Source organism: Thamnophis sirtalis, unplaced genomic scaffold (genome assembly GCF_051295495.1).
Source record: "Thamnophis sirtalis isolate CommonGarterSnake01/CBP01778 unplaced genomic scaffold, rThaSir2_p1.2 scaffold_5, whole genome shotgun sequence".
Classification (NCBI taxonomy): Eukaryota; Metazoa; Chordata; class Lepidosauria; order Squamata; family Natricidae; genus Thamnophis; species Thamnophis sirtalis.
The window spans coordinates 115,355,629-115,380,531 of NW_028261385.1; the positions used below are offsets into that span (position 1 = coordinate 115,355,629).

At 36.7% G+C, this 24,903-nt stretch overlaps 1 protein-coding gene across 1 annotated transcript in view; it reads left to right on the forward strand.

The window, feature by feature from the left end:
• LOC148045588 (collagen alpha-1(VI) chain-like) overlaps positions 1-23,312 on the forward strand; it is a 46,190-nt gene extending 22,878 nt beyond the window's left edge. The window contains exons 21-34 of the mRNA XM_087717040.1: positions 2,410-2,472; positions 2,987-3,049; positions 6,559-6,609; positions 6,703-6,738; positions 7,317-7,379; positions 8,095-8,160; positions 8,786-8,821; positions 10,490-10,554; positions 15,965-16,118; positions 16,714-16,814; positions 18,225-18,411; positions 19,299-19,455; positions 20,419-20,448; positions 21,506-23,312. Of these exons, the coding sequence (XP_087573166.1) occupies positions 2,410-2,472; positions 2,987-3,049; positions 6,559-6,609; positions 6,703-6,738; positions 7,317-7,379; positions 8,095-8,160; positions 8,786-8,821; positions 10,490-10,554; positions 15,965-16,118; positions 16,714-16,814; positions 18,225-18,411; positions 19,299-19,455; positions 20,419-20,448; positions 21,506-22,110 (1,677 nt within the window). The 3' untranslated portion in view covers positions 22,111-23,312. The remainder of the gene's footprint in view (positions 1-2,409; positions 2,473-2,986; positions 3,050-6,558; positions 6,610-6,702; positions 6,739-7,316; positions 7,380-8,094; positions 8,161-8,785; positions 8,822-10,489; positions 10,555-15,964; positions 16,119-16,713; positions 16,815-18,224; positions 18,412-19,298; positions 19,456-20,418; positions 20,449-21,505) is intronic.
• Positions 23,313-24,903: the final 1,591 nt, after the last annotated feature.

A 24,903-nucleotide genomic window follows, 5' to 3' on the forward strand; every position in this document is an offset into this window, starting at 1 on the left:
GTAAATGAAATTTCAAAAAAAACCAAACTGTCAAATAAATTGGCATCAGTAGAAGAATGAAAATTGATACCTTTTTTAGGAAAAATAAATAAGAAAGGGCTATAACGAGGGGGAATAGGAAGTTTTTAAAGCTATTTATTTTGGTTCTTAAGCCAGTACAGGGTTTTTCTTGGATCAAGAGAAAGCTAAAGTCTGACAAATTAACTGATAATACTGCATGCCCTAGACAGTACAGTTGCATAGAACTAAAATTTAAATTGTACAGTTTCCCTGGTGATTATTCTTTGTAGTTTGTTCTAACTGACAAGGATGAAAATGTGCTTTAAATAAAGAAATAAGTCTTACTCATCCTAACGCTATTCTTTCTATGGGGAAACTTTAACTTTTCCCATAAAATATTCTGAAAAGTTCATGGGTAACCTCCATTTCTAAAATATTGAAAGATCAGGCTTCTGCATCCCCTTTGCTTTGCAAGTAGAGACAGTCCTCAATTTTCAACAGTTCGCTTAGTGACTGTTCAAAGTTATAACTGGACTGAAAAGTGACTTATGACCGTTTTACAAACTTTTAAGTGTTGTACATACTTACAAACGTTGCAGCATCCCCATGGTCACATGACCAAAATTCAGATTCTTGACAACTGACTCATATTTATGCAGTGTCCTGGGCTCATGCGTTCACCTTTTGTGACCTTCTGACAAGCAAAGTCAATATGGAAGTCAGATTCACTTAACCATGTTACTAACTTAACAACTGCAGTGATTCACTTAAAACTGGGACCAGAAAGGTTGTAAAATGGGATAAAATTCACTTAATAAATGTCTTGCTTAATAGCAGAAATTTTGGGCTCAATTGTGTTCTTAAGTAGAGGACTACCTACATATGGTTCAGACTTGCATCTATACTTGATGCAAGTATCTTTGAAGCCCATGCTAATGTATTCTCCTTTTTAAAATGCAATTAAAGTTTTGAAATCTCATCTGCCAAATATATGTATACGCACATGTATATAACTCCTAGCATTTGCACAGTGTTTGTACTGGACCTGGTAAAAGCTCAGTTCCACAGCCGCTTCAGGTAATCTGAATGATGTTCCTTTACCAAAGGCAAGGAGGTTGGATCTGAACTTATTGTTTTGTAAAGTTTTATTCCTGGTCTGATACCCCCAGAGCTCCAGCATTCAGCAAACAGCTACGCTGGAGAGCCATGCCAGAAAAAAAAATGTTTAATTCAATAACAGAATTGGAAGGGACCTTGGAAGTCTTCTACTGCGATCCTTTGCTCAGGCAGGAAACCCTTTACCACTCCAGACAAGTGCCTGCCAAGTCTCTCTTAAAAACTTCCTGTGAAGCACCCACAACCTCTGAAGGCAAGCCGCTCCACTAATTAATTATTCTCACTGTAAGGAAATTTCTCATTGCAACAACCCAGTGGTAGAGAAAAAAAAGGAATGAGTACCGGTAATTGGATTTAGCCCCTAACACATCTATGTTCAGGGTGAATATTTAGAAGCAAATCCACATTTACAAATAACATCCTTTTCCAATAAAAGTCTAAAAAGTTACAGCTATTTATTTTGTATGATAGATAGAGGGACACTTTTCAAATCCTATTGTTGATGCAGACTGGTAAAATATGTAATCAATGCTGCTTGTAAATAGAAACACTCACCATTTGATAAATCAATTGACAAAACAAAATGAAGTAATATCTCATTTGCAGAAATTATCTAAAAAAAATCTAAACTATTGAAATTGCCCATATAAAATATGAGCAATATCAGAGAACACACTTTCTTAACTTATGTAACACATTGTTAGCCTCTATATATGGACCTATATGTGGGAGAAATCAGGCAGCCTGTGATCTACCTCTGGGCTTCCAAAGCTAAAATGTTGATAGGAGTTAACAGCAACAGCTAAACTGTATAAAGGATTATAAAGGTTTACTTGCTTGCAAAATATTTTCAAAAAAGAATAATATATAAAAATTCTCTTTCTCCTTAATATACAAATAAACCCAGAGAAATTTTATTTCAGTCATTGACCAATTAAAATATGTTCAGTGCAATAAAAAACCAGCAAAGCTAATCCCTACCATCAAAGACTGTTGGCAAACATTTGTAGGGAAAGTTTACACATAATGTAGCAGAATATTGCTACTAAAAAAGTATAAACAACCTGAGGCCTCTAAATCAAACTTCTTCCTAAGTCTTCCCACCCCAAATTAGGTAGGTAGGGAAGGAAGGAAGGAAGGAAGGAAGGAAGGAAGGAAGGAAGGAAGGAAGAATAACTTCAAGAAACTCCCTTCAGATCATTTTGTACAAAGATTTGTAATTTCTGCAAAACTAGTTGGTTCTGGCCATGTATTACAAAGGATGAAACCACTAAACTAACATTTTTCTTCTAGGGTAAAGTAGGTGCACCTGGACCTAAGGGTTTTAGGGGCGATGAAGGACCTGCTGGACCAGAGGTTAGTGTCTATGGTTGGGGAGAATCCTGTATCTCACTGAATTTCTCATACACATTTCTCAGATCAACAGTGTTGTAAGATGCATACAGATGTCAACTAAAGGATATATACAGATGTGAACTAAAACAAGGAAACATTGGGCATTTTAGATGTTAATTTACAATATTTAAGAGATTTTATTGCTGGTTGGTGTCATATGATGTTCATATTGTGACGCCTGGAAAACAAGTGATAAACTTTGCAAAGAATGAATAAGAATAAAAAAGTTGGCTCCCAAAATTTCTACTATCCTTCAAAATAGCTCATTTAAAAAGAGGAAGGCAATATAACATAAATCTACAAAACATTAATTGTAAGAGTCTGCAGCATCTTAAAGATAAGGTGATATTTTGTTACACTCTGATACTACAGTATAGATTTTGTATAACTATTCTTCTGAAAATGAATTGTGATTGTCATTTAGTTTAAATTAACACTAAATATTATTGTAGCTTTTTCCCTTTTTACTTTTCAGGGTCCTAAAGGACAGGTTGGACCACCTGGAATAACTGGAAACCCTGGCTTGATGGGCGATAGAGTGAGTGATATAATACCTGGGAATGCTAAATTTTAATTTGGCTGTGTTCCAATTATGTTTACTTCCGGAGAAGACAGTCCTGGCCATATTCATAAATGGTTGAGCTTCCTGAAAATTAGAGGTCAAAGGAGTCATTTAAACCTCAAGTCAAACCTCATAGGCTTATAGCTACCTTCTCCTCATTATCATAGAATTCTAGAGTTGAAAGAAGGCACTGAGCCCAGCAATTCCAATCCCCTGCTTAGTGCACAAATGCAAATTAAAGCATCCTGACAGATGATTGTTCAGTGCTCTGGAATGAAAGAAATAAGTAATGATCTTCCATCTGACATTTTTCTACGTCTTTGAAGAATGGCATTGTTTCCCCACCCACTACTCACACAGTCTTTGCAAGGCTAACATTTCTTTCGTTCTTTTTTTAAAAAATATTTTTTTTAAAAAACCAACAAAAACAAAATAACACAAATAAGCACAAATGTGTTGTGTCAATTTCGTCAAGCATGTCATTTGGTTACAAACTTTTGTGCATCAGTTTTTACAATTAAAAATAAGATCACTGGTTATCCATCAAACATAACTAAATACATCATTATCATTGAGCATTATGTGTTCAAGTTACCGCTAATATTAATCATCCATAGAGTATACAATACTTATAGTGTGGCATAGTGAACTTCAGAAATAGTTTCCCATTGGTAATCCAAGTAGTTATTGAACATTTCAATTCATATATGTATCAATTATTCATTACATCATCATTAGTCCATTTAATATATAAAAATCTTTTCAGTACAACATGGTCAATACTTACAATTATACATAGGATTCAAATCATCCCACTCTTATACATTGAATACATTATTGTCCTTTATATATCATATGATCAAACACTCTATTTCATAGCAAAAAAAAAACTTTTATAACAATGACTATAACTTTCTGGTAGTACATTAATGAACAATTTCATTTCCAGGTTTTTTTATCCAACCATTGGTAAAACAAATCCCATACCTTACAAAATTGCTCATCCTCCTGTTCTCTAATTTCAAATGTAAGTCTACTCATTTCGGCACATTCCATTATCTTCCGAATAGTTTCCTCCTGTGTTGGTGCGTTCTCATTTTTCCAATTTTTTTGCTAATACAATTCCAGCAGCTGTTAAAACTTTTACAATCAAATATTTCAAGTCTTTATTGTATGTTTCTGGTATGATTCTGAATAAGAAAAGTTCTGGTTTTAAGTCTATGTGTTTATGTATCATTTTCTCCAGCCATGTGAATTTTAGTCCAATATCTTTTAGCTTCAGTACAAGTCCACCACACGTGGTAGTATGAGCCCGGCGTCTGATGACATTTCCAGCATTTTTCGGATTTATTCTTAGACATTCTTGTTATTCTCGTTGGGGATAAGTGCCACCTGTAAAACATCTTATACAAATTCTCTTTATATGCAGTTGACATTGTCATTTTATAGTTTTGAGTCCACAGTTTTTGCCATTTCTCTAAGTCGATCCCATGCCCAAAAATTTCCCCCCAAGCTAACATAGTTTCTTTAACTTGTTCTTCCTGTAGCTTCACCTCTAATAGGTAGCTATAAAGTTTTTAAATTACTTTTTCATCAGTACCTGTTAAGATTTTATCTAATTCAGTCATTTTATCATAAAAACCCTCCATTTTTTGATCTTCATTGTATCTAGAATGTATTTCTTTCGTTCTTTAATTCTCTATTCAGAGGGCTTAGTTTTAAGCATCTGATTATCCTCATTGTCCTTCTCCAATTTATTCCTGTTTGTCTAACACAGTCTTAAAATGCACTGCCTGGACACTAGATACAATGTTTAAAATAGGGTATGGCCAATGTAGAGTAAAAAGTAATTCATCCATTCCTGTGATTTGGAAACTATACTTCTCTTGATGCAGCCTAAAATTGTATTTTTAAAGAATTATTACATTACTAATTCATATCCAACTGCAATCAACTACTATTTCAGTATTTTTCATGAGCACAGATAAGAACACAAAGCCAAGAATCATCTTGCATCTGTGTATTTTTAATAGATGATTTTCAAGTGAGCTAAGCATATTAAAGATCTAAAACAATCCAAATTCCTATTCCTTGTTCTGATTAAACTTCAATCTTAACTTCCCCTTCTGTTCTTCACAATTGCTTAGTAGACCTCATACCACACAATTGTGCCAAAAGAAGAATGCAGTTGCTGTCTTTTTTTGTTGTCAGAGGCATCTTGCAGCTGAAATATTAATTATTTTCTCTTTTATTTTTAATGTAACTAAATAAGGTTGATTTATTGTCCTCAGATTCTACAATATTCTGTAATTTTCAGATCTTAACTAAGCTTTTTGTGCTTCCAATTTGACTCCTGAACTGTCTTCCATGTCCTTTCTTTTGGAATAGTATGTTCTAGGGTTATCTAAGTCCTCAATCATTCCTGCTTCAAACTTCTTTGAAAGAACAATGGTTTTATGTTGGGAAATACCTATATTTTACATATTTACAGATTAACAGAGTTGGAAGTGACCATGTAGATTATCTAGTCCAACCCCCTGCCCAAGCAGGAGACCCTATGCCATTTTTCTGTAGGCTGGTTGGGTAGTAGTAGACACCAATAACCAATATTTGTTCCTTTATTTATTTTAAGCCAGAAATTATTTATGCAATCAGGATTTCGATTTCTGAGCAGGGATGAATAATTCTAACAAACAGTAGAGCAATTGCTCTTTTTCCTCCTATTGAACAAATATAACTAAGCTGTAATCATGGGAATCATTCCACCAACTCTCCATTCCATTCATTCAATTATTGTATATTGCTTCCTGTACTTCAAGTGCCTTTGAATCAATTGCCATAATCTAAGCATTAGTTTATAGACAACCAATGTCTTAACTTGAACCAACCTGTTTGGGGGTAGAGTTGGGGTGTTTTTTATTTTTACTGAATGGAATTTAATGGACACAATTAAAGAAAAATGTTTGTTCTCCTTCTACACTGCAGAAACATTTATTAAAAATGGATTTTCCAAGGAGATTGTTTCCAATATTTTCAAGAATTCAGTTTCAAGCCACCTTTGCCATGTGCAAAAATCACATTTTTACCAGCCCTTCTAAGGTGAAAAAAATGTTATGCCAGCAGATTGGCAATCGAAATAACCTGAACCCAATGGACCTACATTTCATTTGTTTAGCCAATCATTCATTTTAAGCTTTCTCTCCCCCCCAAACCTGCCCCCCACCATGATTGTCATTGTCTGTGAACTGGAAAGAATGAATATGACCACTCGGGCCTCCAGATTCTTAACTCTTGAGTTTCAAATCACATACTAGTCAAGATGTCGGTTCAGTTTGCACTTTTTTTCTTCTTTTTTTTCCATTTTATATTTTATCCACTGTTCCATTTTTTATCCATTTTTCACTTTTTCGTAAATGTGGGTTATAATAGCTAATTGCCAAAACGTTCAAACTCTCACTTCTATTAATCTCGCAATTTCCTCTTAGGGAGATGATGGCTCACCAGGAAATGGGACCATTGGCTATCCTGGTGCTCCAGTAAGTTTCATTTCATACTGCAAAAGTTTAAACAGAATTAATTCTCTTTATGCTGTTTCAATTTTACTTTCCAATCTTCTTTTACTTTTCCAGGGAGATCCTGGAACTAGAGGTGAACGTGGAGTTAATGTAAGTATCATTCTCCTCTTTATCTTACTGAACAGGTGAAATTAAAACCCCTTGTTTCTTTCCTGACAAACCGGTGTTTGTTTTGTAAAGAAGCAAGAAAAAGTCATCCTCCTCTTCACTTCTACAGCAGGCTGGTATGGTACCGGTATGATCCCTCCTCTGTCCTGCCCCACCTCTTCCCCCCCCGCCTGCCCGCTCGGTTGCCACTCATGCTCTCTCTCTCACCCTGCCTGTCCACCCACTTCCTTTGTTGGAGCGGAGGACGCTGTTGGAAGAAGCCCATGTACGCTTCCTTCTCTTTGACAGCCGCCTGGTTTCTAATGAGATAGGGAGAAATCCATGTGTTAGAGAGGGAGGAAAGGCAGTCCCTAGCAGAAGCTCGGCCTTCTCTTCCCTCTAATGCATGGATTTCTCCCCCCGCCCATTGGAAACCAGGTGGCTGTCAAAGAGAAGGAAGCCTGCACATCACATACTTTTCTAAAGAAGGCTTAGTTATGTACTCTTATCTACTGTTAGTTGCAGGAGTCAGTCCCACATTCTTTATATGCTTTTCCTAAACGTTGCCTTTTCTTCTTTAGGGCACCAAAGGCTACACGGGGCCCAAAGGTGATGATGGTGAAATTGGAGAGCCTGGTAAACAAGTAAGTAAAAAATGGGATAGAGCATATTTGTCAAGAATCAACCCTTTTAGATAATGCAATCCATGTTTTTCATTCTATTCTACCTATTTATTTGAAATAAGAATTATGTAGATTATTATTAGATAGATTGTATTATTCTGAAAAGACCCATGCGTTATAGTTTAGAAATGACATGAATGGATGGGGGAATTGTTTAACTATAGCAAATTTAGAAGATGAAAGGGGGAACTCAATTATGATTCAGCCTAAAATCCTGTGTCAATTATTTGGGAGTAAATTGAGTTTCACAGAAGTCAAATTGCTGAGGTTGAGAAATACTCATCTATATAGTCTGTCTTTGGGATCATCAGCTAAGGGAAGATTCAAGTCTTTGGTCATCAAGTCATGAAAGCAGTGGATGAGGCTGGACACAGGATGATAATCACGGTGGATACTGATTGAACATCAGATGTGATATTTATTTTAGTTTAAGAAAAAAATGATAAGCACTTCTCATAGCTGTTTCAGGGCCTTCCCAGGCTCTTGTGAGGTTTGTACTAACACCAAATTATCTATTAGATAAGTCATTTTCAAAATTTTCAATTCTATTGTTGTAATTAGAAATTTGAACAAAAGAAAGCAAAGGAGCCTTTTACCTGTTTTCTACTAGAAAAGAGCTGATAGCAGCACCATCTACTTAGAAAATCTGCCTTGTTCTTTTTTTCCCCCCTTCCAGATAACTGAACCTGGGATCAAAGGCAGGAAAGGTGCCAAAGGTTACAGGGGATCAGAAGGAGCACCAGTAAGTAGCAAAATAAACTTCTTATTAATTCCAATATTATAAAGAATATAGAATATCTCATCCGTCCTTCCATTTTAGTTCTTAAAGAAAGTAACAGGCTATGCTACCATGATATTATCAGAAAGGATAAGGTTTCCCAAACCTAGCCTCAGACTGGTACAAATGACCACTATTTTTTAAGGCTTCTATAAGAAAAAGAGGTTTTTTGGGAAAGATGTCACCTGCAGGAAAAATTATCTTCAGTTCACTAGAACATCAAGTTTTGGTATCATTAGAATCATTGAAGGCTGCAGTCCTTTCAGCTGGTCGAAAAGTAAGACTACAGCATGATGAAAAATAATGTTTGCTTTGTCATTTTATCTCATGTATTCTAGAGAACGGCTATATTTTAAATAATGTGCTAGCAGTTACATAGTCCAGGGCAATGGGGAAGAGAGCAACCTGGGATCATCAATAGCTAGCAGCCATAATTCTTTAGCATATTTTCATTTCTTTTTCAGTCTAGTTTGGGAACTGAACTTCACCAAAAGCAACCATAGGTCACAGCCACCTTTCTATTCCTTTGGAATTTCTGTATGTAACTGAGAATTTTTGTCATAGCCTTTACCATGATTTTATATCCTAGGGACCTCCAGGATCTCCAGGACTCCCTGGGCCAGATGTGAGTAGGACTGAAATTAATGTGTTTTATCTTCTCTACACAACAAAGCACTATTCAAGTGTTTTCACGAAAAGTTGAGTAAACCGCTCAGCACAGCAAGCACTGCAGATATGAGAGATTTGGAACGATTTTAGCTATATAACATTCAGCTGCTTGGAGGAAGGTTAGTTCCATAGTCAGTGGCTTCTCTCTTTAAGTCCTAAAAATAACATTCTCAATATTATTTAGAGCCTTTTTTTTTAGTAAGCCTTCTTAGATTATTACTTTTTTCATTCATGGATTCCCAAGCTTTACCTGTTCCTTGGCCTTCATTCCAATTTGTGAAATATACCAAATAGCTTAAAAAACACCAGCAAAGATTTCCTGTCACTTACACAGGTCCTGCCAATCTAGCAGTTTGAAAGCTTGTAAATGCAGGTAGATAAATAAGTATTACTTTGGTGGGAAGGTAAAGTGTTCCGTGTTTCATCATCTTCTTTGTAGTGTGATGTCATGCTGACCACATGTCTGCAGAAATGTCTTCAAATAGCACTGGCTCAATGGTTTAAGGAAATGGAGATGAGCACCCCTTTTAAAGAATTAGTGGATTAAAATCCATGGAGACTCCTTTTTTCCTTTACCAATAAATGAGAGAGCAGTTTACTCTAGTGGTTAGGACACCAGGCTAGAAACCAGGAGACTGAGTCCTAGCGCTGCCTAAGGCAAGAAACTTGGCTGGGTGACTTTGGACCAGTCACTTTCTCTCAGCCCAACTCATTTCAGGGTTGCCATTGACGGGAAAGGAAGTAGGATAGGTTTGTTTGCAACCTTGAATTATTTATAAAAACAATAAAGGCAATATTAAAACATGGAAATAGTTTTTAATGCTGTACTATATTGATCTGCTTTGCTTTTGATATTATTTCAGTACAGACACACTTTCAGATGAGTAGATTTCGTTTTCACAGAAATCAAGATTTAGCTTCAATTACAGATTAAAATGTCAGATATCTTTTCACTGTTTCCTGCATACCAAATCATTCTCTATAAATGCTACATCCTCTCTAATGAAGCTTATGTAAATATATTATGAGGGGTCCTTGATCCTCTCTGAGTGGGTTGTTTTCTTGCAGATGTTTCATTACCCAAACTAGGTAATATCATCAATGCTGATTATATACTAGCATTGATCATGTTACCTAATGAAACATCTGCAAGAAAACAACTCACTCAGAGAGCACCAAGGACCCCTCATAATACATTTATATTTTAACCCTGAGCTACAAATATTCTCCTTTATTAGTAAACATATTAAGTTTGATGTCAGGAATAGATAATCCATGCTTTCCAGTTCCCCTACTCATTTGATAATGGCAGCAAATTTTGGCAATTCGGTTGCTAAAAATTGACACAGCAACTTCCAGCAGTCTTTAAACAATAAAAAGCCAATCTTAAAAGTCTGTATGTGTGCCTGTGCCTGTGTGTAAATAGATACAGATGGCAGCCCTAAACTAGGATGTTGAAAGGAAGAATCTGAAGTTCAGTTGTAGTCTGTAAATTTCCTGAACTCTTTGCTAAATTAACTGAAAGGATATCAAAGGAAATTTTCTTCAAGATTGCAGGGAAGGACCCAGTTCATTCTACATTTCCAAAGTCTCAATGAGACCAACTTTTCTTCCTTTTTTTCAGGAATGTGAAATTTTAGATATCATCATGAAAATGTGTTGTAAGTATTTGATTTCAGCTCATGCATAGTTAATAGGAGTATCATTGATTAACAAGTGTTATCATAATGAAAATTGGCAGCTTACTGGTTTTACCAAATCACCATCACAAACTATTCAATAAGTCTTCAGGTTTTCAACTGCTGCATCCCAAATACAGTGTATGTGATTAATACAACTTTTCCCAAATTAACATTGCATTCCTTATAATTCAATAGGAATATAGAAATTATGAAGTTGCTTTAGTTGAAACACCTCAAGTAAAAATGTGTTTTTATAACTACCATGACAAACCACTTGTAACAAATTGATTGGAACCAGATCTTGCTTTTCACTTATTTTTGCTGTTGAATTGCCAGCAAAGTGACACATTTTAAAGCCAAGTTCCATTATGCATTTGTTTGGATATTTTAGGTAATATATCAAAAAATTGTCTTCATATATTGTAAAGGAATGACAGTAAAGTCATAAAACATACAAAGGAAGGCTCAAATAATTCCTCCCCTCACATATTATTCAGACATACAAATCATGCATCCATGTATTCACAACAAGCAGAAACTCCAAAATTCTACAGATGTACATCTATCTTTCAAATTCAGAAAGGTCCTTGCAACTACCCCCTTCAATGCAACATTCACTGCTTAGAGTACAATTTCCTAATTGAATTTATCATTATTCTAGCCTTTGTGTATCCATTGCAGGATGAAGGCCTCTTCTTCATCTTTCCAACCAATACGGTCTTGAGCTTTCTTTTTACGGTCTTTGTATGTGTATATGAATTCATATAGATACACACACATGCTTGATTATTTTCCTCAAAAATTCCTCCAATCAGCATTACTCAAGAGCAATGGAAACTGCCTTGAATGCATTTGGGTCAATATAAAACGGGGGGATGACATTGCCATAGATGTATATTATAGACCACCCAACCAAAAAAAGAAATAGATGAACTTTTTGCTAGTCAGTTAACTAAGGTATGTAGGAAGCACATCACAATGGGGGATTTTAACTACCTTGACATCAACTGGGAGACAAACTCTGCATCAAGTGAAAGATCAAACAGGTTCCTGACAACATTGTTTCACCAAAAATAGAGAAGGGAACACGAAGATCAGCCACACTAGACTTCATTCTCACTAACAGAGAGGAAATGATAGAAGGTGTTGAAGCCATAGGAACCCTGGGGGCAAGTGACCATGCAATATTGGAATTTAACATTATGCAAGCGCAATCAATAGAACAAAGTCAAATTAGTGTCTTGGACTTTAAGAAAGCTAATTTCAATAAACTTAGAGCTTGGGAAGGATTCCATGGATGAGAATCCTGAAGAGGGAAACAACTCAAGAAGCTTGGTAAATTTTGAAAAGTGAGGTTATAAAAGCCCAGTCTAGCAAACTACCAATGAAGAAGAAAAATAACAGCTCTCCGAAGAAACCAGCATGGCTGCATAAAGAACTCTGATAAATTGAAAGACAAAAAGGACAAGTGTAAAAAATGGAAAGATGGGCACATAACTAAGGCAGATTTCAGCAAATAGCCCTGGCCTGCAAAGATGAAATCAGGAAAACTAAGGCTCATAATGAACAAAGGGTTGCAACAAAAGTAAAAAATAAAAAAAGCTGCTTCCAGCATGTTAAAAACAAGAAAAAAATCAAGGAAACAATTGGTCCATTGCTGGGAGAAAGTGCTGTGGGACTGGAGGCTAAAACATATAAAGAACAGCTGCTGGAATTGGATATGTCTAGTTTGATGAAAAGAAGGGCTAGGGGCGACATGATAGCAGTGTTCCAATACTGTATCTCAAGGGCTGCCACAAAGAAGAGGGAGTCACGCTATTCTCCAAAACTCCTCAGGGCAGAACAAGAAGTAGGTAGAAGCTAATCAAGGAGAGAAGCAACCTAGAACTAAGGAGAAATTTCCTGACCGGTTTGCTGCCTAAGCAGGGGGTTGGACTAAAAGACCTTTAAGGTCCCCTCCAACTCTGTTATTGTATTCTGTATTTACTGTTTAGTGCCTTTCTGTTTCCTAATGTTACCCAGGTTTTGCTTGCTTAGATTCCTGGAAAATCAGATGCCTCGTGTTTTTAATAAACCTTACACCATTTAATAATATTCATTACTTGAAAAAGAGGCATTTCAAATTATGTAACCATTTTTGGTTTTCCTCCTATAGCTTTGATGGCAAAAAGTGGTGCCTAGAATTAATGTTGATAGCTCAAGAATCAAAACTCCTCAAGTTAGGATAACAATAATGCATGATGTATGTCAAAATCAAATTTATCTGAAAGCCAAAAAGAAATTGGCATAAGCCAAAATTATTAATATGTCAGTACTTTATTAAATTATTTACTTGTTTATTTATTTTCTCAATGTACACAAGAAAAAGCAATCTAGAATATGCTTCCTTGGAATGCAGTTTGGAAAAACAAATATGCTATTATGCTATCAATTTGTTTTTATTCTTGTGTTTTCAAAAATATGCTATTGCTGTACTACTGTATGATACAAATATCCGTAATAATTACACTTCATAAACTAAAAATGGGTTCTTAGGAAAAGGGCTTCATGTGCTGCTTGCATTCCACTTTTAATTTCTTGAGCGATGTTTACATTGGTTATATACCAGTGAAAATGAAGTTTTTGTGTGCATATTCTTTTCTTAAACATCCTTGTTTGGAAATTCACCAGAAATTAGCTTAATTGTTTGTGACAAATGCAGTAATAAATATCATGCAGGTAAAATACAGGTGCACACATTAAAAAAGGTATCAGGCATTTTTATTATATTCCCCATATTCTCATTTGTTTAATGTAGCAGTATGTTAAACAACTGGAATGTGAGAAACATTATAAAATATAACCAATATGAAGAGAAACATTTCCAATCTGTTTAAATGGTATCCCTAGCAGAAGTATGAATGTATTTCAGCCCTCTTTGTATTTGCCAAGTTTATGTTTCTCAATACATTTTATTCCTCTCCTTCCCTCCCCCCAAAAAACCACCACTTCAGCTTGCTGTGGTAAGTTTCCTATTTGCAATTTCTTTATCATTCTTTCATTACGTGTATGAAGATTTAGATGGAAATTCACTCTTTAGCCCATTCTTCAGTCACAGGCAGTCCTAGAATTCATTTCTGTAAGAGTGCCTGCTGCCGTCATCACTTTTTCAATCTATTGTTATAGTTACCTGCTGCAAGAATTTAAAATTAATCACCAGATCTGTTTAGCTATAGCTGTGATGGCGAACCTATGGCATGGGTGCCACAGGTGGCACATGGAGCTATATTTGGTGTTACTGTCAGCTCCAGCGTCCATGTGCATGCTGGCCAGCTGATTTTTCACATTTCCGGAAGGCCAAGGAAGGCTGTTTTCACCCTCCCCAGGCTTCTGGAAAGCATGCAAATGCATGGGGGTCACGCATGCATGCGCAGTTGGGCGGGGAGATTGAGTGGGCATGCATGCGCAATAGCACACGGGCACAATTGTGGCATGCCATAAGAAAAGGGTTCGCCATCACGGGGCTATAGTGTCCCAAAGATTCATGATTAGGTTTATTATCTAGTTAAAACATTAGATTAAAAGAGAACCAGACAAGACGTGTTCATTCTCAGTATTAGTCATGAGAAGTATATTTTAATGATACATTTATTAAAATATATATTCAGAAATTCCCAGGTGACCAACTGAATCAAAATATTGGTCTAAATATTGCACTGCTTATTCAGCATTACTTATCCACTATTGTCACTTATTTTGAGATTTGTATGCATATCATAAGCAAATGTCTACTTGTATGCGATGATTGAGATTTGACAAATATTGGAAGACAATTATTCTTTCAAATGCTTTTTGTTACACTTTAGTTCTTTACAAGTTTATATAGAAATATTTATTAATTTTCATATAATTAAAGTATGCTAAGCCCTGATTTAGAATTAGTTTACCTGCTCCCAACTCTTGAATTGGTTCATTCTAAATAGTTTGTAATCTTTTTCTAAATTGCCCCTTAATATGGACAAGAAATCTTACTGTACTTGCAGTCCTGTACTGTAATTGATTGGCAAAAACCTCCAGAATAAAACAGAAGCAAACCCCCCCCCCAAATAAAACAGCAACTCTGATTTTATTTACATATGTACATACAACCATGCACACACATGCACCTACAAACATATACATTTATTTTTGTAAATACCTCATCCTAAAAAGCATAAAATACAAACTGGATACAAACATTAGGTCGAGACATCAGGTCTCTAGTCATAAGATGAGAGGTGCCTTATCTTTTGTTATGCAGAAATTAAAGATAATTGACAGACATTCCCATGCTAAACTATTCTCTTTCACTAACTTAGTAATAATTTGTATCAAAGCACTTTCGTCAAAAGTAAAAATAGTACAGATAGTCCTCCACTTACCGTTTAGTGACCATTCAAAATTATGACAGCACTGAAAAATATGACTTAACACCATTTTTCACAACCTTTGCAGCATTCCAATGATCATGTGATCAAAATTCAGATGTTTGGCAACTGGTTCATATTTAGGACTGTTGCTGTGTCCCAAGGTCATGTAATAAACTTTTACGACTTTCCGACAAGCAAAATCAATGGGGAAGCCAGATACACTTAACAACCAGGTTATTAACTTATCAACTGTAGTGATCCATTTAACAACTGTGGCAAGAAAGGTAATAAAATGGGGCAAAATTAAGTTAACAAATGTCTCACTTAACAACAGAAACTTTGGGCTCAATTGTGGTAGCAAGTTGAGGACTACCTGTAAAAATAAAAAAAATAGCAGATTAAAATATAAACATTGTCCCCTTAGTTGCTGAACCCATTCAGAGATCCTCTCTTAATTGAGCTACTTGCCAATACATTTTAAATCTTTAAACCAAAGTTTATCTTGTATTTCTGTAGTCTCAAAAGAAAGTTTAATTCACAGTAAGGAGTCTTTTCTTTGCTGCAAAAGAAATCTGCAGCTGTAATTGATTACTTCTTAAATTGATTAAGGAATGGGGAAAACAAATCTGTAAACCTCATAAGGACTCTACTGCAGTTGGAGCATAAATCCAGGGTCCCAGGAACAAAATTCCTGATTTGGCTGCAACAACTTTTCTGCAGGTTAATCAAAAGGAACTACAGTATCCGATGTTCAAATCTGATGTAGTTAATTTCTTGATCTCCCTTTGACCTAGGGAAATAAACACTGGCCAGAGATCCCCTCTTTGGCAGCTTTCAAAGCTGCAGTGGCTCTTCTCACTTTGGAGAGCTTTGGACATTGTCAGGCTGCCATTTCCTTCCGGAAGCTGTTTGACATACCTGAATTCAGCCTTAAATCATCAAGGAGACCTTTTATTGACTCTTGATGCTATAAATACTATTGGTTGAATAATGCTATTGGTTTTCACGCTTCTGTGTATGTTTCTACAGTATCTTGTGTTTTGTTACAGAATGTAAGTGTGGTCCCATTGATATTATATTCGTACTAGACAGTTCTGAGAGCATTGGAGAAATGAATTTTGGTATTGCAAAGGATTTTATAATTAAAGTTATTGACAGGCTGCGCACAGAAGAACATGTAACAGTAAGTACAATTATTCCTTGATTTACAACCAGTTGTTTAACAGCTAGTCAAAGTTATAACAGATCTCCCCAGAACTACATACAAGCTGTTTTTAGAGCTACTATGGCTACACATGGCCCTGCAGTCACATGATTGTATTTTGAGTACTTGGTAACCAGGTCATCTTTTATAGTTGATTGTAGTCTCCCATGGGCATGTGACCATAACTTACGACCATTTTTGCTAGTTACCAACATTTGCTTAATGGCTATCCTAAAATATGGTTGCAACTTCAAATTCAGTCATGTGATGCCTTGATTTACAACTACATCAACCTATGATCCTAATTCTGGGCTCAGTGTTATCAGCTGGGTTCTCCTGCCCATTCTGCTGAGCAGTACCTTGGTTTCTATCCCCAAGTTTTTCCCTAATGGAATCTCTATGAATAAGGCTAATAGTTAGTAACAACTGTTGAATAGCATGCAGTAATGCACTGTACTGTAATACATGAAACTTCTTAGACAGGTTTCTCTGGAGCTACCATAGTCCAGATAGTGTAATCTCTGATTTTTGGCTTTAGTTACAACTATTCCTTGGATAATATTTTTTTTGACAGTTTTCCAAAGAAGACTCTAATCTTGCTATTGTGCAGTATAGTCATGGTGGAACTGAGGAATTGGTGCTCATGAAAGACGGAGACGTTCAAGGTTTCAAGGAGTGAGTTCATAACATATGAAAGAATTCTTGGGTTTTTTGCCTTCTTCGTGGTGTATTGTGGTGTATTTATTTAACTTTCTAAAAATATTTTCAAATATTAATAGCCACTACTTGCAAAAAGCTGCTTGCTAGGATTCCATCGAATGCTTCTGTGGATGAGACACAATTAAAGCCTTTTGGTGGGATTGTCAAATTATATGTCATGATTAGCAGCCAATCTAAAAGCGTTTTTGAATTGCACTTGGACACTTTGTGGGTTTGTCTTGCTCTTTAGTAGAAAGAAAGGAAAAGAACTGGATTTGATGGAAGCATACAGTATATTGGAGGCAACATTTCAATGTCTTAAAGCTATGAAAAGATCCAGCTACTACAGTGGATCACAATTGATTGTCAGTGGGCCACAACAGATTGATTGCATCAGTAAAAAGCTGATAGGGATGCAAAAGAAAGTTTATATGTATTTCTATGAGTCTGAAAGGCCATCAGCCAACAAGATGGAACCAATATAAAATAAACAATCAGCGCTGCATGGATTCCACCAAAACTCCATTCAAAGGTCTGAGGAGGTTGAATGTCTTTACATACATATATCACAGCATGCTAGAAATGCATTCTTAAGAAGATTAGAATATGGACAGTTTTTAAAAATAGAAGTGTTAGGAGTATTGTGTACAGGTAAGTTGTTTGCAAAATCCATACTTTAAAAAAATGTGTGCACTAACAAACATAGCTTCTCCAGTTCATTTTATGCAAAATAATTGAGAGAATAGAGTAATGTTTGTGCCAGTAATACTCACATGTCATCTGCCAAAGATGAATAATGTAAATAAGTGTTAAATCTGACATTTAAGTATATATTAGCAAAATGATAATAAGAACTAGCTGGTTAATGTTATTTGGCTCACATAGACAAAGATGCATCCTTTGGGTTCTCTCATTATATGCATCTGGTGTTCATGTAAATATTTACAACAACTTTTTTTTCCTGGAAAGACACCACTTTCTTTCTCTGGACAAACATTTGTGATTTCCTCCAGTTTGTTGGTTTCAATCTGTTTTGTTGGATAGTTTATTCTAGAGCCTTTCCTAATTCCATACCATTACCACCCACCGATCTGGAGCTGAAAAATATCCTGCTCAGATATTCTCTGATTTAAAAAGAAATAGCCAATGAAATATTTGTGGTTGAGTCTTGGCAAGTTAGAAGTATTACTTTGTTAACGGATGAGGTACCTATCATAAAGATTTTGAGCTTCATACAATAGATTAGACTAATTTATTGCTATTATTGTATTATTTAGTTTCAAATTTCTGGAATGAAAACAAAAGCTAGACTTTCCGAAAGAAAGAATGCAAAAATCTTCCTATAAAGTATAAAGCTGAGTGATTCCTTTGATGCTTTATTGCAAGGGCTGTGAAGAACCTTCACTGGATTGCTGGTGGCACCTTTACTGGAGAGGCTCTTGACTACACCAAAAAACGTCTGGCTCCGTCTTTCACTCACAAAAGAGTTGTCATTGTCATCACCGATGGACGGACTGACGTATTACACGATCCAACACCCATCAACGTACTTTGTGAAAGAAATAATGATAAGGTGAAATCAATATAAGTTTGGGGACATGGTGGGAGTGGTAACCTAAAAACCAGAACACTGTGAGTTCTAGTCCTGCCTTATGTATGAAAGCTGGCTGAGTGATTTTGGGCCAGTTGCTCTCTCTTAGTACAACCCATCTCACAGGGTTGATGTGGGAGGAGAAAGGAATATTATATACTGTATGTTTGCTGATTTAAGTTATTTATTTAAAAAAGGAATAAAGATGGGATGGATGATGATAGGTAGGTAGATGATTGATAAGTAGGTAGGTGGGTAGTTAGATAGGTGAGTAGCTCCTGGATCGGCCAAACCAGTAGTGGCGGCGGGAGCCTCTGCACACCTGACCGGACGCTTCTGCGCATGCACAGTAGTATCGCACACAAGCACAAGACAGACAGACAGACAGACAGATGATAGAAAACAAAAGCTCATGATACCATATGAGAGCCGAGGTGGCGCAGTTGTTAGAATGCAGCACTGCAGGCTACTTCAGCTTACTGTTAGCTGCAGTTTGGCAGTTCAAATCTCACCGGTTCAAGGTTGATTCTGCCGATATGCTGACTCTGTAAACTGCTTAGAGAAGGCTTTTTACAGCCTTATGAAGCGGTGTATAAATCTAAGTGCTATTGCTATATGTCTTTGTAATAAGGATAACAAATATAAGAACAACATTTCTGTAAGTAAATTACTAGAAACCATCTAGATATGATGAGGATTAATGAGAAGTGTCGACTGTCAAGTCCCTTTCATGTTCTTTGAAGAATCTGTATATATGCTTAGTGCTCTGGAATTTTGATAAGACTTGATTGATGTTGGACTCTACAAGGGGCTAATAATAATAATATCTGTTATTATTTGCCTTCATGATAATATCTATTATTCTTTAGGTTGTCCCTGTGGGTTCTAGTGATGTTTTCCAAGATCCTCCAGATTCTGAAAAATTAAGTGAAATATCCTGTGGAGGCCTCACATTTACCCAACCAGAGTATATTGCCTTGCTGGATGATACCTTCATTCAGAATGTTACCTCTTATGTTTGTCGAGGTAAGTGAATAAATTGATTTGCTGCTAATTTGGTTTAGCTAAAAGGAATGAAACAGCACAACCTTCTAGAGTGTCCAATGAACCCTGCAATGCCCCTTCCTCCCCCCCCCGACAGTCCTAGGTTTGTCCCAGACTTCCCATTGCTTTCTATAACCCTCCATGCTCCTCTTCCAGACTTCTGCCTTTGATCTTTACTGCTCTGTGCTGCATAGATGGGTGCAAAAAGTTAAGAGTTGTTTGTTTCTGCCCTCTAATGATTGTCTGGAGTTTTGAAGCCCACCTGTGGTTGTGCCCCAAACCTGTTATTTTCTTGGCCCTTCAACTCTTGTTAAAGGACCACTGACTACTTAAAATAAGGAGATGACAATTATGGGATGCACATGGTTACCTTAGCACTATTTTAAATTAAGTTCATATTGACGCAGAAGAAAGATCTTCTTAAATAGTTTACTGTGTGCTAAAAGTGCAAAACACTTTTAATGAAGTTACCAATTATTAATTGTGTTTGCATTTTTAATCAAAGATAGCATGGGAAACTATGTGCTGTATTCACCTCTCTGCAGGAAAAGCCATGTATAAAATCAATAAAAAGAAACAGCCAGGCTAGTTGCCATTTGGTTATAGTGGCAGTCTAAGTTGTACAATTCTAACTACAATGAAGAAATTTAGACGCAGTGGTTAAATGCAGCACTGCAGGCTACTGCTAGATCAGCAGGTCAGCGGTTCAAATCTCACCGGCTCAGGGTTGACTCAGCCTTCCATCCTTCCGAGGTGGGTAAAATGAGGACCCAGATTGTTGGGGGCAATATGCTGACTCTCTGTAAACTGCTTAGAGAGGCCTGAAAGGCCTATGAAGCGGTATATAAGTCTACTGCTATTACTGCTATTGCTATTTACAAAACACCTATTTCATCGGTATTCAGGAGTGCTTTAATAGGTTTTTTGTTTGGTTTTGTTTTATAGAAAAACAATGTCCTGACTATACCTGCCCAAGTGAGTATCCCATACTATTGTATGTACCTTATTTTGATTTCTCTGCTCCGTGCATAAACTTAATATTGCCTTATTTAATAAAATGTTTTGCTGGGTTGCTTCAAGGGGCCTGACTGGATTGTTTTTATCTGTGCATGTCCAGCCAAAATGGATAAGTTATTTCAGCCAGCTGCAGCAATACAATATTGTAAATTGTGGTCATTTGCAATTTGTTCTTTATCAGCTATTTTGGGTAGTATTCTTGTCATCAGAGTGATGTCTGCCCAGCCAATACTTCCTGACCTTTTTTTAAAGGTTTCTGTTAAAATTCTGCCCAACACCATTATGAGCAGGATAAAAGAAAGCTCTTAGTGTCCCAATTTCATTTCCTTTACATGATGGAGAAGAAAATCACAAAAGCACAAGACATGCTTTGCAATTGCTTCATTTGCAGCTGCTTCAGCCTTCCTAATAAGAATGTAAAAATGCTATTAAAGAAACATAATTATAATTGTAACTATATGAATCAAATGCTTAAAAGTCTCTTGTTGGTATTAGCCCTATGCAACATCTATCAGTTAATTCCCAAATAGCTTGAATTTTAGAATATTAGATAGCGTCAATGTGCCTGTGTTGTGTAACAACAGAAAAGCCCCTAATCCCTGATGTTATTCTGCTTCTCTTTTTATACAATGAGTGCCCAGGGGAAGGCAGCATTCCCCCCACCCCACCCAACCTCCCAGGTATGGGCCTCAGAGAGTTGCGGGGAAGAGAAAATTGCTCCAGATCAGCAAGAATGGTTCTTGCTTCAATGAAAACGCTGCTTACTAACACAAGGTGTTTTCATGTTTTTGCTCAGTGTTGGAAGGGAACTTCTTCCCAGTTCAGCCCAGTATGACTCAGTCTCCTATGCTGAGGAGGTCTAGTCTAAGCTGTCTTTAGAAACTTTTTCAGGGATATGCAAAGAGGGGGAGGGAAAGTACGGATGGAAGCTGGTTTGCACTCAGGCAACTACTGAAAGCAAATTGTTGAAACATATGTAGCAGGGATATCCCAAAATAACCTTTTCTCTTTTCAGTTACTTTTGCTGACTCAGCTGATATCACACTTCTCGTGGATAGCTCTACCAGTGTTGGGGCCCATAACTTCAATATCACCAAGAAGTTTGTGAAACGTCTTGCAGAACGATTCACATCAGCTGGTAAAAGTCCAGGGGCTTCTGTGCGCATTTCTGTTGTCCAGTACAGTGGCAACAAACAGCAAAAACGGGAGGTGGACTTTCAACGGAACTACACAGTGATAGCTGATATAATTGACAAAATGGAATTTATAAATGATGGCACAGATGTTGTTGCAGCCTTGAACTTTGTCAACAACCTGTTTCGGACATCCTCTAGTCCTGCTAAGAAGAGGGTGCTGATCTTCTCAGATGGCAATTCTCAAGGTATCACTGAAAATGCCATCGAGAGAGCAGTCCAGAATGCTCAACAGCAGGGCATTGAAATATTTGTTCTTGCTGTTGGCCCCCAAGTCAATGAGCCCAACCTACGTTTGCTTGTCTCCCAAAAAGCTGCTCAGGATGTTGTAGCCTACAGAGCGCGCCACCTTTTCAGAGTTCCAGATTATCAATCTTTGCTGAAAGGTGTATTCTATCAAACTGTCTCCAGAAAACTAGCTATATAATCTGAGGAGGTGATTCCTAGAGAAGCAAGTTAGTGCATATTCTATGATTTCAGGAATAAATTGTTAACCTCCCATGGAACCCATGTTTTTATACAGAGCCATAATCTTTTGTCCTTGCTTTCAGGCTTGCTATGTTTATCCCTGTTCATTCCTCTTTTCTTTATTGTCCATGAATTCCTCCAGTCTACAGGAAGAAATACAAATTGATTTATTGTCACTCTAGTTCATAACTGTAACCAAGAAAATAATTTTGTTTCATATTTGACAAGCGATAAACCAGGCTAACTGGGAATATAAATTGCACTGTCTTTATCTATATTAGTACTCCTCACATGAATATAAATATATTTTCAGAATAAAATGTCACATGACTTCATTGCATTTTTTCAATTTTGTAACTAAAAAGATATAATACAGTACAGTAAGCATTTCCTGAGCTAGGCAGCTCCAGGAAAGTTATTCTGCTCTTAGGTACAAGAGAAGTTCCAAAGAATATTTATTGCCTTCCATTGTCACTTGAGGGAGGGTACATGGGGTGAATAATCTGGTTCAAAACGTGGTGGTGATGGTGGTGGTGATGATGATGATGATTTGGCAATAATAAGCTCACAATATCTATCCCAGTCCAGAACTGGAGAAGAAGGTACAAGCCATTTAATCAACCATGATATTATTTAGATACAATGAACTCAAAAATGTGATTGAAAGAATCAGAAGGGACCTTGGAAGTCTTCTAGTCCAACCCCTGCTCAAGCAAGTGACCTGATACTACTTGAGACAGTAGCTTCTTAAACTCTCCAGCAATGAAGATTTTTAATCCAGCGAAGATTGTTTGGCATTATCTAAATTCTTTTTAAATGAAATTGTCTGGAAGCAGAACTCTTGTAGTCAGAGGATCTTAGTTTTTTCAATATGATATTATGATAAGGTGCTACACTCACGTCACAAATTGAGCTTTACGTTATTGATATGTTTACATATTCAAACTTGGTTTGGACAGGTTTCATGTAGTATTTCCAATGGTGCTGTTGCTATGAATTCAGTATTGTTTTTTCAGTATGGTTTTTCTGGCAATTTCAGAATTACAGCTTGTATGGTTTTGTAATCAATATTCATTTTACCACTTTGTTTTATTTTATTCCTTTGTTTTACTGACAAATGTTCACTTTTGAAATTTTTTTGCAAATAAATTTTGTTCCATAGTTTCAGTGCCTTCTGTTGTTTGGAAAAGGGGCCTCTTGATTTTTTCCCCCACCATTGCCTAATACAACTCTCCTCCTTGATGGAAGGGAAAGTGATTCTACATCAATCTTAAATTATAAAAGTGATGGTAACTAGTGGAAGGTTTTGTTCATTTGGCTTTTTATACATATATGACATGAAAACAGATTTAAATTCTTTATATATTAAAGTTTATTAAAACGTTTTATAAAAAGTATAAAAAGTAACCACAATTAATACAGAGCAGAGAAAAAATGTAATCCCAAAACAACTAGAGCACCACTTGAACACTATCAACATTGACAAAATCACTCACAGTCAATGGCAAAAGGCAACTTTACTTGGAACAGCTTACATCTTGAGATGATACCTTTTAACAGTATCAAAACAACATTTGCCTCTCTCCCAGGTTCTTGGAAAGAACTGGATAGGTGGATAAAAATGCAAATCCAGTCTAAACATCTGACTGGCGGTGAAAACATAAGAATTCATTGAAACATTATCAAAATTAGGCTAAAGTTACTATTTAAAAATACCAAATATTAACAACCTTTCCACAAAGGTTAGAGGAACAATCAAATCAATCCAAATAATCAGTTTTGATCTTTTGATGGTGGTGAGAGCGGAGTCAGTTTTTGCTGCATCCTTGAAGGATTGCAGTGTATGTGCATTACAATAAAGTTAATATTAAACCTTTCCAGAATTGGTATGTTTCATTTCTTGTGTTCCTGTCAAAATTTTTCCCAAACTAGCCTGGGAAAAAGCCGGACACTTTGTATTGTCTGGCTTCCACAAATGTGATCTTTATTTCCTCTTTTCCAAAGACATTGATAAGGCATTGACATTCTCTTGTGCGCTGCTTGGGGAATCCAAGCTTGGGTTAACTTTTTCCATTAGCTTAGAGACTGAGTTATGTAAATTGTTGGTCACGCCTCCTCTGACTGGACTGGTTCAGTTTTTTAACTCAGTCCAGCCTAAAGAGACGCAAAAATATTTCTAGGTTATTAGACAAAATTAATCATCATCATTATTATTCAGCTTGGATTCCCTTGGAACTCCGTTTGTATAATAGCTTCTGAGTTTCTTCCACGGAGCATCGGCCATCTCTGCATATAGGTCCGTCCCATTTCGTTTATGGTGGCAATTGGATCGTTGGCGTTCCTGGAGCCTTTGGGGCCAGGGAACCTTTTTCCTTGAAGCATCGCTGCTTCAGTGATTTTTATTGGGAAGGTCGGTTCACCGCCTTCAATTGTCTTGCCATGGTTGGGGGTCGGTTCGCCACCCTGCGCCAGACACTCTACCCGCTGTCCGCCATCTCCTGGGGCTTGCCTTTGCGATGCATGGAGTCTGGACGCCCCGTCGTCATATAGCTGGAATCGCTGCCTTTACCTTGGCCATCGAGTGCCTCCAAGAGCTGCGGCTGTGGTCGCTAGATAATTACGGGACTGGCTTTCTCCATTCTGTCAGCGGCCATTTTTTCCTGGTCAATTTGAATTTCCCGTCCCCGTTGCAAGTTGCGGCGGTCATTTTCACACTGAAAACAGGCGGACTGGGCGCGGTTTCTGTTTCCCA